Here is a 13,099-nt window from a genome sequence, read left to right as displayed (position 1 = left end):
GATGGCGGCGGCCGTAACAGCCGGTGTCCGAGCGGGCATGCGGCTCCTTTGGGCCTGGCCGGGCCCCTTCCTCGCGCGGGGCTCAGCTTCATTAAAGCGGGTGAGTGACGGATCTCTCTCGCATTATCGGCAACGCCTGGCGAACTCTGCGCGCCGGCCTTGGGACTCTCGAACTGCCGCCGGCACTATTGATAGTCAGGGACGACGCTTTCTCACCGCCTTGGTCCTGCTCGCACTGCATTTTGGGACACGTAGTCTTCTGGCAGGAACCGTGGCTCCATGTTCATGGCTTCTCTCTCCTTTTTCCACAATGATGGCGTTACGGGGTGGGCTGGATAGTGGGTCTTGTAGTTCATGCTGCTGGTTCTGAATTTGTGCCAGAGCCCAGGAATCAATCTTGGTGTCTGTATTTAATGAGCTCTGGAACCTGAAATACGAATGAGTAAATAGAAAGAGCATTTCTCTCACCACAGAATATTATAGTCTCCATGCACCAGAGAATAGGGAAAGTCTTCCAGTGCGGTTCCCAACCAGGGAAAAATCTGTTTCTTTCTCTTTTACTTCTGGAAATGCCTCAGTGCTGAAGAGTGTAGTACTTGGAAGGCACATTTGCTCTTTAACACGACATTATCAGGAGGGATATCCCACCGTGAATATCACCCAGTTCTTTCTAGTCATTGTTATTATTAAGTTGTTGATGTTGTTCTCCCAGTTGTGCACTACTCTCTAGCACAGCCTTCCTCAACCTGGGGCGCTCCAGATATGTTGGACTGCATCTCCCAGAATGCCCCAGCCAGCAGAGCTGGCTGGGGCATTCTGGGAGTTATAGTCTAACATCTGGAGCGCCCCAGGTTGAGGAAGGCTGATAGCACTTCTGGTAACAAGGTAACTAGGTCAAAAGTCCAGCCCAAAGGACACCTTTGCCTGGGACACCTTTTTCAGTCTTGGGTGCTTCAATAAACTTATAGTAGTAGGGGAAGTAATGAGCTTAATTCTGAGTCAGGACTTGGTACTGAAACCGATATAAAATATTAATATTGAAGACCCTATTTCAGAGATGAGTAACTTGTGCCCCTCTAACTTTTTTGGCTTACAAATCCCAACAGCTTGAGCCAGCATAGCCAATGATGAGGAACAACAGCAATTGTAGGCCAAAGCATCTGGCAGGCCACAAGTTACCCATGCTTGCCCAATCTTAACACATTACTCTCTGTTTTGAGTCACCACATGTCCCTCCATTATGCATGATTATGAAAGGGGCTCGATTAAACCACCTCATGCATTAAAAACATGCGTGAGGGGTGTGTGCATGTACCAGCCTTAACCCCTGCCACTAATATGCTTGCTGGCCATGTTCCCTGCTGGTTGTTTCTTTGGTCACCTGAAAAGGGCCCTTAGGCATGTACTGATGTCTGGGCATAGAGCTTTTCCATGTGAGGGCAGGATCCCCTATTGTCTGGTGAAGCTCAGTTTGTGGACCAGTGATGTGTGTTTTCCAGAAAATTTTGTATTAGAAAAATTTCCGATTCAAATTTGACTAATTTACATAGGGTCATTTGCATCAGAACATTTTCAGTTTGTACCAGAATTTTTTCTAATGCTGTATAGCAGCCTTTCCCACCTTGGTGCTCTTCAGGTGTTCTGAACGACACCTCCTAAAATTCCTGAGTGTTGGCTCTGCTAGTTGAGGCTCATATGAGCTGAAGCTGAACAATCTGGAGGTTGTCAGGTTGGGGAAAGCTTCCCTAGAGAGTGATCGAATTTAACATGTTTATTTTACTTGTATTTTGTAAACAACAAAGCAAAAAAATTTTTTTTACCCAGTACACCACAAGTATTTGACCTGAAATATTTAAGGAAGGAAATTAGAGCACACCATAATGTGCAAAACAGGTCCAGATGTGTTGGACTGCACTCCTGTCACACACACACACACAGTCAGCATGCCTAGCTAGGAATGCTGGGACTTGCAGTACAAACACAACTGAAGGGCATCAGATTGGGGAAGGTGGTACTAATTAGTTTTAGTAACCCAGAGAATTTTTTATGAATTGCTAACAAGCTCTCATCTATTTCAACAAAGTTAAATTCTCTACTAAGATTGTTGGAGCACCTTTAGTTTTGCTGTCACTGCTTATTAGTTCCATTTCACATTATGACATATATGTAATCAGTGACAAAGATGTATTCTTTCACATACTTACTATGGATAATCATTTGAAAAATTAAAACTGCCAAGCTTGCCAAATATTGTATTTGCAATTAGCATTAATTCATTGTTACTAATGAACCTATTAAATGGAAATCAATTCTACAGAAAAATAAAGCACTGAAAAAAATTCTGCACTACATCCCTGTTGTCGATCCTGGTCAGCCAGTAGGGTTCCTTCTTACAGTCGCCAAATGTCTGACTGGTGGAGGAGGCAGGCCACATAGCCCTGTGGCACCTTCATGTGCACTTTTAACACATGAGAGGAGTTGCTTGAGCCCTTCTAAAGTGAGGGCTCAATACAGGTTTTCTCCCCAGCACCCCTGTATGTAGAAGTCACTACTGGCTAAATAACAATAGTGTGAACAATATCTTGGGCACGTATTGTCTTCCGCTCTCATACAATAACCAAAGCTTTAATTTCTTCCTCACTATTTTATGATGAATGTTACTTGCTTATAAGTGCAGGTGGGCATTTGTATCATTCTGCTCACAAGATGCTTTTCCCAACAGTCTCTACATCTCGGGAGAAGCAGATTCAGAGCTACCAAATTAGCACCCCAAATTGTACTAAATGTTCCTGAAACAAAGGTGTCTTCTTTGGAAAATGGCCTGAGAGTTGCTTCTGAAGATTCTGGGCTTTCAACATGCACAGTAAGTAACAGTTGTACGTGAAATACTCCCCCTCCAAATCTTTGAATTTTTAGAATATTGTTATGCTGCTTTTGAAAAGAACAAGATTTAAACTATGATCTTCAGCACACTTACCTGAAAGTAAATTTCACTGGAATCAATTTGACTTCCAAGTAAATTAGATTTGGTTGAGGATGTTGCAGTAATGAGAGAATGATTCTCTTATATAGAATGCATGAATGTAAATGTCTTGTAGAAGAGGTATATAGTAAAATGTTTAGGTTAAGGTCTGAACTTATGGATCACTGCATCAGCAGAAAAACACTTGAAGGATAGCAGCTCTTGTCACACCTATGCTGATATTGAAAGTTAACCCAAGGGTTGTATCCAATGTTAATCTCACTGAAATCCCATTCATTTCAATGTACCTCAACTCTAAGTAGGACAAACATTGGATACCACCCAAGATATCAAACCGGCACAACAGGGTAGGCCCATGCTATGCATCAGCAATAGGATCATGCTTTGATAATTGCCAGGTGATGACTTGACATGCTCAAGCAATGGGGTTTTGTGGTACAAAGTAGTGGTGAAATGGTTACTAGTTTTTATCAGATATAAGCTGTCCTCAAGCAATGTACATAGTATGAATGGGGATGTACTACTAACTAGTAATCTTATAATTCTGTAACTCTCAGAAAAAGGAGGGCTCACATTTTCCCAAAATGGGGGTGGGGTAGGGAGGAAATGTTTGGACATCTCTAATTTCTTTGTAGTTCCACCTGTGGTACTCTGTTAGCTCTCTCTCTCATCTTTGCTGAACGTGGAGTAATAGCTCTTCATCTCTTTGTTCATTCATGGGTTATGTATTTATTTATTTATATATGGAAAAGGCAACATTCTGTGTGAGTAATGCTAAGAGAACATGCTTGGTTGACTGATCAGAAGCATGTAGAAATAACTAGAGTATCCTGAGGTATGTTAAAAAGAAAAGCAAGCAAGCTATAATTTGTGCGATTAAGAGCATTGACAGGTTAGGCATCAATTGTTGATCCATTTTGTAGCTCTTTGATGTGAAATTTATCATATTAAGATTTTACCCTTTGCAGTAAATCAAACACTCTGCCTCCCCAGTACGTTGCAAGATATATTTTATTAGATGGTAAGACTAAGAATTTGTTTTGAATGAGGTGGGACTTTGGATTGACGCTGGAAGCAGATATGAAAATGAGAAGAACAATGGAACAGCTCACTTCCTGGAGCATATGGCTTTTAAGGCAAGTCCTCAAAATAGCTTTCTAATACTGCTTTTAAAATTAAATATTAATTTGTGTTCATCTTTAATTCATAGTAAAGACCTTATACCTAGCTTCAGTTTAAGAAACTAAAAGCAATGTCAAAGCAAATAAGCAATTTAGATTTTGTTCCAGTTACGACAGCAGTTTTATGTGTGATGAAATAACCTTGTCTAAAGTATGTAATGCTTAATACTTTTGAAAATGGCAGCAAAGTTAAGGGAAGAATAGGCACTTTATAGTTTATCGGTCTCTTGAACCTGATAGTCCTTTTTTATTACATGTCTGAACGATCCCTCCCATATGCATAGTCTATTGTGGCCAGTGACATCTGCTGACTGTGCTATCACCACATCCCTAGGAAGATCTGCTCCATGCATTCATCATCGCATGGGGCGCGCCGTTCTTGTGAGGTGTACAGTGCCACCATTATACACCAGACTTTGTGAAGGCTCTTTTCAATGTGTGGCACAGTGATACCACACAACGCTTAATCACAAGAAAAGTGTGGAAATCTGTCAGCTTTAAGAGTAGACACACTTTTCTTTTCTTTTTTACCAGAAACTGGTGTGTGCATTGTAGAGGATCGGGTGGTTTACATTTTGTCTGCCATTTTTATAAGACAGCCAAATACGTATCTGGACACTTTAAGTCCTACTCATTTTATAAATCAGCAAGTACTTCCATTTGATCCAACTATAATATTGAGGGCCAGTGTGGTGTAGTGGCTAAAGTGTTGGACTGGGAGTCGGGAGATCTGGGTTCTAGTCCCCACTTGGCCATGGAAGCCCACTGGGTGACTTTGGGCAAGTCACATAGTCTCAGCCCAACCTGCCTCACAGGGTTGTTGTTGTGAGGATTAAATGGAGAGGAGGAGGAGGATTATGTATGCCACCTTGGATTCCTTGGAGGGGAAAAAGGCGGGATATAAAATGTAACAAATAAAAATAAAATAAATAAAATATTAATTTCTAGCTATATCTTGGTCCAGCTGTAATCATAATTTCTATCTATAACAATCTGGTGCCCTCTAAATGTTTTGAACTACAACTACCATCAGCCCTAACCAGCATGGGTACTGGTGAGGAGCTATGAGACTTGTAGCCCAAAACATCTGGAGGGCACTAATTTGATGACCCTTAATGTATAAGCTTGGACAATTTCAAAATAGTTGATACTGATAATGGTTACCTCTGTTTGGGCTGCGGGTCATAGAAGTTGGTTTACCTTAACCCAGTTGAAGTTGACAGACCAGATATCTTGATACACATATTGGCCTTTCTGGGTTATTTATAATATGGTATAATTTGATTACATGTTGTTGCCCTGGGACAGTCTATTTAGGTCATCTCACTTATGTTTTATTTAAGAGGGATCCCTGGGCAAATGTACATGCACATATATTATAGAAGCAAACTGGTTATTTGTTAATAATTTGTTGTTGTTGTTGTAAATCAATTAGACTTGTAGTCTGCTCTGTCCTGAATGCTGAGGGCAGAACCCTACCCACCCACCACAATCCAATTGACATAACATCATGCACAGCTTCTGGAAAATAGTCAGGCTTTGACCTTTGGTCAAAGATGACTCCATAGCTAAAAGTCAGCCCTTTCGACATCAGAAAAGTGACTTCTAGACCTATTTGCTTAAGGAGCCTGCACACTGGATTCGAGTTGCTCTCTGACATTCTGTAAAACTCCATAATAACCTGGGTCTAGTTGACTTAAATTTCCTCTTAATAATATTGTAATTTGTTGAGAAGACACATCTATGGCTGTCCTTGGCATATATTGTGCTGGGATGGTGAATTAGATGGTTGCTGTTTTTCCTTTGGTTACCTGAAAGCATTGTTTGATCAGATCTAACCCATTAGCCATACCCCTGTTTCAGTGCTTATGGCTGACAAAGTGGAAATCCACGTGACTCTCAAGGCAAAACTTGCTGAGTCAGAACTAGTTTGGAGGCATTGATGTGGGATAACTGCATTGTGTGTTTTTTTCCTGGTAGGGAAGTATAATATCTACTTTCACAAGGTTATATTTTCTTTATGCACTGAAGTCTAGAGTTGAAATAATTATATTTATTTAAATCATAGGGAACAAAAAAGAGGTCTCAGTTGGACCTAGAACTAGAAATTGAAAACATGGGAGCTCACCTTAATGCTTATACATCAAGAGAACAAACTGTGTATTATGCAAAGGCTTTCTCAAAAGACTTGCCAAGAGGTAACTATGAGTTATGAGAAACTTTTAATGTTTTTTCCTTAAAAAAATGAGCTTGACAATGGGATTTAACTTTCAGCAACAGCAAACTTTAAATATGAGGTCCTATGTGCTGAGTTTTGCTTTGGGTCTCTCTTTCTTGAATCTGAAGCCTAACACACCTGATTATTATGTTGACTGTGACTTTTGCCTGACTCTGCCCTATCCTTCATTCCCCTTAGCAGTTGATGCTCCCCCTTCTCTGGCATTGGTGTGAAGAGATGAGAAACTTCCACTTCTGCTTTTGATTAACCATTGTTTAGCATATTGTCTGAACCCTAAACTGTGGTTAATTTCAACTAAGTGAAAACAAACTATGCTTTGAAGCTGGCTTATTTCTACTAACTGTCTTAACCAAAGTTTGCTGCAGTAATTAAAAACTGAATTTGCAAGCCTCCAAACACTTGCAGCTGTGCCAGAAAAGACAGGGCAAACCTGGAGGAGGGAGGGCTCGCTCTTGTGATGCCAGTGGCGAGCTCTTTGTGAAAATACTTTAACTCCTCATTCCTCATATTCTCAGGTTCTTAAAAGCTTGTTGTTCTAATGCTTTTTTCAATAAACGTTCATGAGAGCATTCATATAATCTGAAATTCTTTGGTATAATCTTGATGTGTTAACTCATCCTGCTGGCTGTTGTAGTCCAACATATCTGGAGTGCACCACATCGGGAAAGGCTATCTTAGATCTTAGTGCATTCATACTTAATTTGAAATAAATTCTGATTTCAATGAATCTTACTCCCAAATATATGTTTTAATAATATAATTGCATATATGAGCACAGCTTTAAAAGTTTGCTTCATCAGTGAATTGGTACTTGGTAACTTCTACTTGATGGGCTTGGTTTCTTATTAAATGGATAGAGACCATGAATGCTGACCTTATATCTTGGACTTGGCTCTGGTCTTCCATGTTGAACAAATAAGTCTTGATATAGTCCTGGCTTAGTAGGCCAGCTGTAGTTTTATAATCTTGACAGGCGTTAATATTTTCTACGCTGTTAATGGTGCATTTGATCATACTTGATGCTGTTATCACTGCTTCCCCCAATCTGGTGCCCTCAAGATGTTTTGGACTACAGCTCCCATCATCCCTGACTATTAGCTGTGGTAGCTGAAGTTGATGGGAACAGCTGTTTATCAAATAGACCCTGCTTCTGGTCCAAAAAACAGATAGTATGGCAAAAGTAGACTTGGATGTTGGAATCTTTAAATAAATTCGTCCCCAGAACACAACATTATGAAATGCATCAGTGTATTTTCCCTGGATGTTTCTGAAATATCACCTACTCCACGTTTTTCTGCATAATCATGTAAATGGTAAAGTTAATATATAAGGGCATTGTTGATAAATATAAGGGCCTTGTTGATAAATCTCAGTCTCCGACCCCATACTAGCCTGGTGAAGGCTGCTGGAATCATTTTCCTAGGTTGCCTTTTAATAATCATTCAAAGAAAGGTAGCTATCTTATTCTGAAGAAAAACTTTAATCCTCAGCATATTTATGGAAAAGCAGGTTCTAGAAACACCCATGAGACTTATTTCAGATTATACAGGTTTAGAAAGAGTGTGAAAGAGCATGCTTGTCACTTTTTCCTGCACATGTATGTAGAATGTTTAGTACATGTTTAACAGTTTCACTTCTCATTGAAATAGTCATAAAAGTCATTTAATATAGTGAGAAAAAGTTAATGTTTTCTATATTGTGCAAGTTTAGTCAAGTTATCCTTCTCATTTTTCTTCCAGCCGTGGAGATTCTTGCTGACATCATACAGAACAGCACGCTGGGGGAGGCAGAGATTGAGCGGGAGCGAGGCGTAATCCTTCGAGAAATGCAAGAAGTTGAGACCAATTTACAGGAAGTTGTCTTTGATTATCTTCATGCCACAGCTTATCAAAACACAACACTGGGACGGACCATCTTAGGACCCACAGATAACATAAAGTATGTCTCGCTTTTGTTATGCCGGTTCCTTAAATGAAATATAGTTCCAAAGCAAAGATTTCTAACACTGTGCTAATTGCGTAAAATAACATTTATCTAGGGAATCTTTAAAAACATATATGTTACATGAAGGTGCAATGTTGTGGAGAGGCCCTTGCCATAAAAATTATGTGTGGGACTGTGCATGTGGCATATTATTTTAACAAATGGCATGGCAAACAATAGCAAAGCCATTCCCTTCTCCAAAAGTACACATTACGTGCAAATAGGGTGTTCGTGCTAGTGTTGCCAAAATGAAATGAAAATGAGCAACATTGATCATTGAGAGCAATGTTGCTGCATCTTTATGGGTTCACTTATTTAGAAGGTTTATATTCCACCTTTCGAGTGAATAACTCTCAATGCAGCTTACAAAACTGTAGCACACATCTATGTGTGTATGTAACACAAACCCCAGAGCCATGCTACCCAGCAGCACTGGGCAACTAGCAGTTGGAATGGAGTGTTCTTTCTGGCAGGGAGAGGAAGGGTCAGGTTTCCCGCAGTTGCTCTTTCGTTAGCTGATGGATGGGGCCAGGCTTGTCTCCCTTTGCCATGTTTTTCCTGGGAGTCAGGGTCCAACCTCCCAGTGGCCCTTGACCCCTTGGCTGATGGCAGAGACAGAGTGTGCTTCTCTTAAGCTCTGCAGTCATGGGGCAACTGGAAGGTGTGGCCAAGTGCACTTGCTGGCAGAGAGAGGGTAAACAAGTTTCATGTGGCTGCAATGCCTTGGGACGCATGGTAATACACTACTGTTCAGGTTAAGGCAAATTAGTTCACTCTGCTGTACTCAGTGAGGCATTTTGTGCATTCTTTCTCCCCAATTTCCTCATCTGCTTACAGGTCTATTAACCGCAGTGACTTGGTGGAATATATTACAACACATTATAAGGGACCCAGGATGGTACTTGCTGCTGCTGGAGGTTTGTACGATAGATAACAATGTGCCATACGTCATGTTTACTTTGAGGTGGCTTCTTTACCACTCCCGTTCTGGTTGGTGCCACGTAAGCCTTTAAAACAGGCCTGAAGATGCCACAATGGGTTTATTGGCCCTAAGCAGGAATCTAGAATGTAACCCAGAGGTTAGAAAAGAGGGTTTAGATCTAGATCTAGGAATGTGCAACTGGGCTGGTGGAAGCAGTCTTTTCTGCCCCCCCTCCCCATGGCAGCCCCCACCCCCACTCCCAGAAAATGCTACACAGAGTGCTGAATGGGGTGAGGAGGGATCCTTGAAAATTGGGCAGAGACACCTTCCATGACCAGGCCCTTTCTGTCAGTGGAAGGCAGAACTTGGACCTAATCCAAGGGATTTGCAAATAAGTAGCTCAGCTTTTCCTTCTGTCCAGTGTACTAAGTTATAGGAAGAAAAATATAGGCTGGTTGTTAGCAGTAGCATGTTGGTTGATTCAGATTCTTTATATCTCATTTCTAAACCTGGAAAGATAAAGTAGTCAAGGGTGGCTACTGGTTAACAGATTATAAGAATTTTGGATTCTGAATGGAAATATTTAACTGCTTTATTTGTATGATTTGTTTGTGTATTTAGGAGTCGCTCACGATGAACTGCTTGAACTAGCAAAGTATCATTTTGGTAACTTGCCATCTGTTGTAAAAGAAGGAGCCCCAGCCTTGCCCCCTTGTCAGTTCACAGGCAGTGAAGTAAGTTGAGGCCTTTCCTTTTCCTACAAACTATAGGAGCAGCAGCTTGGAAAATGACTTGATATTGCAGTGGTAGTGCAAGATAGCTGAATAGCTGAGTTTCTGGTCTTATTGCAAAAACTGCTGAGAAGCTTGATAAAGGAGCAGAGGTTGTCAGCATTTTCAAAGCAACATCAGTAATTGAGGAATATTGTATTATAGCACTCATCGAATTTCTAGCCTGCGTTTCCTGCACTGCTTTGACCCCCCCCCCTCCCCCAGTGCTCATTTAACTTCTCTATAAATTTTCTATACCTTGTTTAGTCAAACTTTATTATGGAGCTGAAGTGGAAATAAAACTTTACGGTCGATTCAATTTGTTGTGACATGTTTGGTTTTGGGCTGACTTTTAACATGTTGTCTTAATGGTATTTTAACGTTTTCTAAAGCCCTATTATTTGTGGTATTTTGTCAGATCCGAGTACAAGATGATAAGATGCCTTTGGCGCATATTGCGATTGCTGTTGAAGCAGCCGGCTGGTGTCACCCAGACACAATTCCTCTTATGGTGGCAAATACGCTGATAGGCAACTGGGATCGTTCTTTCGGAGGTGGTGTGGTGAGTTGACCTCAAGGTTATTTTGTTTCAGACGAAGAATTATTGCTATGTTGGTCACTTTTATAATGGCTCCATTAACCCAAGCTTAAGGAATATTTTTGTATTATTATGGAACTACATTTTCTGATGCTTTCTATAGATATTTAAAATCAACCCCTGAGCTCATTGTACCTGTTCTGTTGCCATTAAGGCAAGGGTGTTAAACCTCTTTCAGCCTGAATTCCATTTCAGGAAAGCTTTCAGGGGTGACAAATGCCAGCATATATTAGCTTAAGCTTCTTGCTGCCAGTAACGAAATCTTAGGAAAGGTATTCCAAATTTTTAGAATGGGAGGGGAAGCTGCATGAAAGCCAGGAAACCATCAAATGATTGGTGGCTGGGGGAAGGGGTGTGTGGAACTGGGGAAAGGGAGGGCTGGACTGAGACCCCTGGCACACTGGACGTCTCCAACCCCTGCCATAATAGTTAAACTAGATGTGATGTCCGAAATGGGATCTTTTCTCATGTAACAAGAAGTCACGGTGAGTGAATTTCCCTACAAGGCTTCTTCTTGTGGTGGCGGCAGCCAACACTTTGAATATTCGGGGCATGGTGGGAGCACCCTGCAGCTTGTTATGTGTGAACCTGGCGAGGTTGGGTTGTTAGGGTAGTTGACATGCCACCCGGAATCCATGGGTTGTATTAGGGTTGTGAGTTGCTTGTTAACCACCCCAACAACCCAGCCTTGCCAGGTTCGCACATCATAACAAGCTATGGAATGTCCCTGCCATGCTCCAAATATTCAAAATGGCCACTACCACCATGACGAGAAGCCACAATTCATCTATGGTGGCTTCTCATTAACTGCAAACTAAGACACTTCCTGAAAAGTGACATATCTATTGATAAAAGCTTTTTCTGAAAATACTGAGTAATATCCTTAGCAGAAATGGGAAAGTCATTTACCCCCATTATTTCTCTTTAGATTAATCTGTTGGTCTCTATTTCTGTAATTTCATTTAAACCAGGGGTAGGCACCTGGCAATCCTCCATCATCCATGATCATTGGCCAAGCTGGCTGAGGAGAATTGGAGCTCAACAACATCTGGGGCAGGGGGGTTGCATAGCCCTGGAGGTTGCCTAACCCTCTGTTAAAACTCTCTAGATCTATTTATCACTTAGGGATGGATGACTGTGGGACAAAAAGGGAATGTATATGAAAAAAAAGGTAATTGCCTGAAATAATGGCACTAGTTTCTGAGCCTAGTGATATTGAAAGGATGTATTCCACAACTGAAAATATTTGCCCTTTTATTTTAACAGAATCTGTCCAGTAAGCTTGCTCAAGTTGCGTGTCATGGCAACCTTTGTCATAGCTTCCAGTCATTCAATACGTGTTATACAGATACTGGACTATGGGGCGTCTATATGGTTTGTGAGGGCACCACCATAGAGGATATGATGCACTTTGTTCAGAGAGAATGGTAAGGAAATGAACATTTCTGAAAGTGGGTGATTTGCAGTGAAAGCAGCAAGGTCCCTGAAGGGTGGCATTATATGCATATATGACATTAGTCACCTGTCACAATCATCTAACTAGTATTGTCTGTAAACTTCATACAGAACGTAATCCTAAATAAAACAACATTCCACTAGTAGCCAGGAAGCAGAGCTTGGTTCTTCTCCTTCTTGTAAGTACTATTGCTTACTTAAGTTGGAAGAAGAGGTGAATGCTCTCAATGGTTACTAGTCAAAATGGTTATATGCCGCCTCTGGATTCCAGTTGTTGGGGAACACAAGCAGGATGTTGCTTTTGCACTCATGTTCTGCAGGCAGCTATTTGGCCAATGTGTGAACAGAATGCTGGACTAGATGGACTCTTGGTCTGATCCAACTTGGCTCTTATGTTCTCCTACAAGATATTATTTAAGTATCCTTGTGCTCCGCTTTTGCAAAGTAACAAGCTTGCAGTGCCACAGAAATGCTTATGGCTGCAGTTGGCGTTTGGTTAGGAGCCAGGCAGAAGGTCACTATTTGTGGCCTTGAGCCAGCATCTGAGCCTGATGCTTCTCTGAGTTGTTCTGCATAGGCAGAGGTTACTGAATGATTTACATGGTCTAATTGCTTGTTCTGGATGAATACTGTGAAATGTAAAAAAAGGGAGAGTTTCTCATGAACACAAATAACCCATTTCTCATTGTCTTGCAGGATAAGACTGTGCACCAATGTTACTGAAAGTGAAGTAGCGCGTGCTAAGAATCTCCTAAAAACCAACATGCTACTACAACTGGATGGTATGATCTATGAAAGTGCTTTCCTTTTATGTCCAGTTTAATTAATTTGCATACATGCTAAGAATTTCTAATCTTAGGGTCCACTCCCATTTGTGAAGACATTGGACGACAAATGCTGTGTTACAATCGTCGAATCCCAATTCCTGAACTTGAAGCAAGAATTGAAGTAAGAAACATGATGGCTCC

The 13,099-nt window shown here is 41.1% G+C and overlaps 1 protein-coding gene across 1 annotated transcript in view; it reads left to right on the top strand.

The window, feature by feature from the left end:
- Positions 1-13,099, top strand: part of PMPCB (peptidase, mitochondrial processing subunit beta) — a 13,871-nt gene continuing 772 nt past the window's right edge. The window contains exons 1-11 of the mRNA XM_063134195.1: positions 1-100; positions 2,723-2,863; positions 4,033-4,119; positions 6,233-6,362; positions 8,143-8,341; positions 9,224-9,303; positions 9,930-10,042; positions 10,497-10,640; positions 11,943-12,103; positions 12,828-12,913; positions 12,991-13,079. Of these exons, the coding sequence (XP_062990265.1) occupies positions 2-100; positions 2,723-2,863; positions 4,033-4,119; positions 6,233-6,362; positions 8,143-8,341; positions 9,224-9,303; positions 9,930-10,042; positions 10,497-10,640; positions 11,943-12,103; positions 12,828-12,913; positions 12,991-13,079 (1,329 nt within the window). The 5' untranslated portion in view covers position 1. The remainder of the gene's footprint in view (positions 101-2,722; positions 2,864-4,032; positions 4,120-6,232; positions 6,363-8,142; positions 8,342-9,223; positions 9,304-9,929; positions 10,043-10,496; positions 10,641-11,942; positions 12,104-12,827; positions 12,914-12,990; positions 13,080-13,099) is intronic.

This window comes from Elgaria multicarinata, chromosome 9 (genome assembly GCF_023053635.1).
Source record: "Elgaria multicarinata webbii isolate HBS135686 ecotype San Diego chromosome 9, rElgMul1.1.pri, whole genome shotgun sequence".
In the NCBI taxonomy this organism is placed as follows: Eukaryota; Metazoa; Chordata; class Lepidosauria; order Squamata; family Anguidae; genus Elgaria; species Elgaria multicarinata.
Note: the sequence above shows the minus strand (reverse complement) of the source record. Positions and strands in the feature narration are given on the sequence as shown.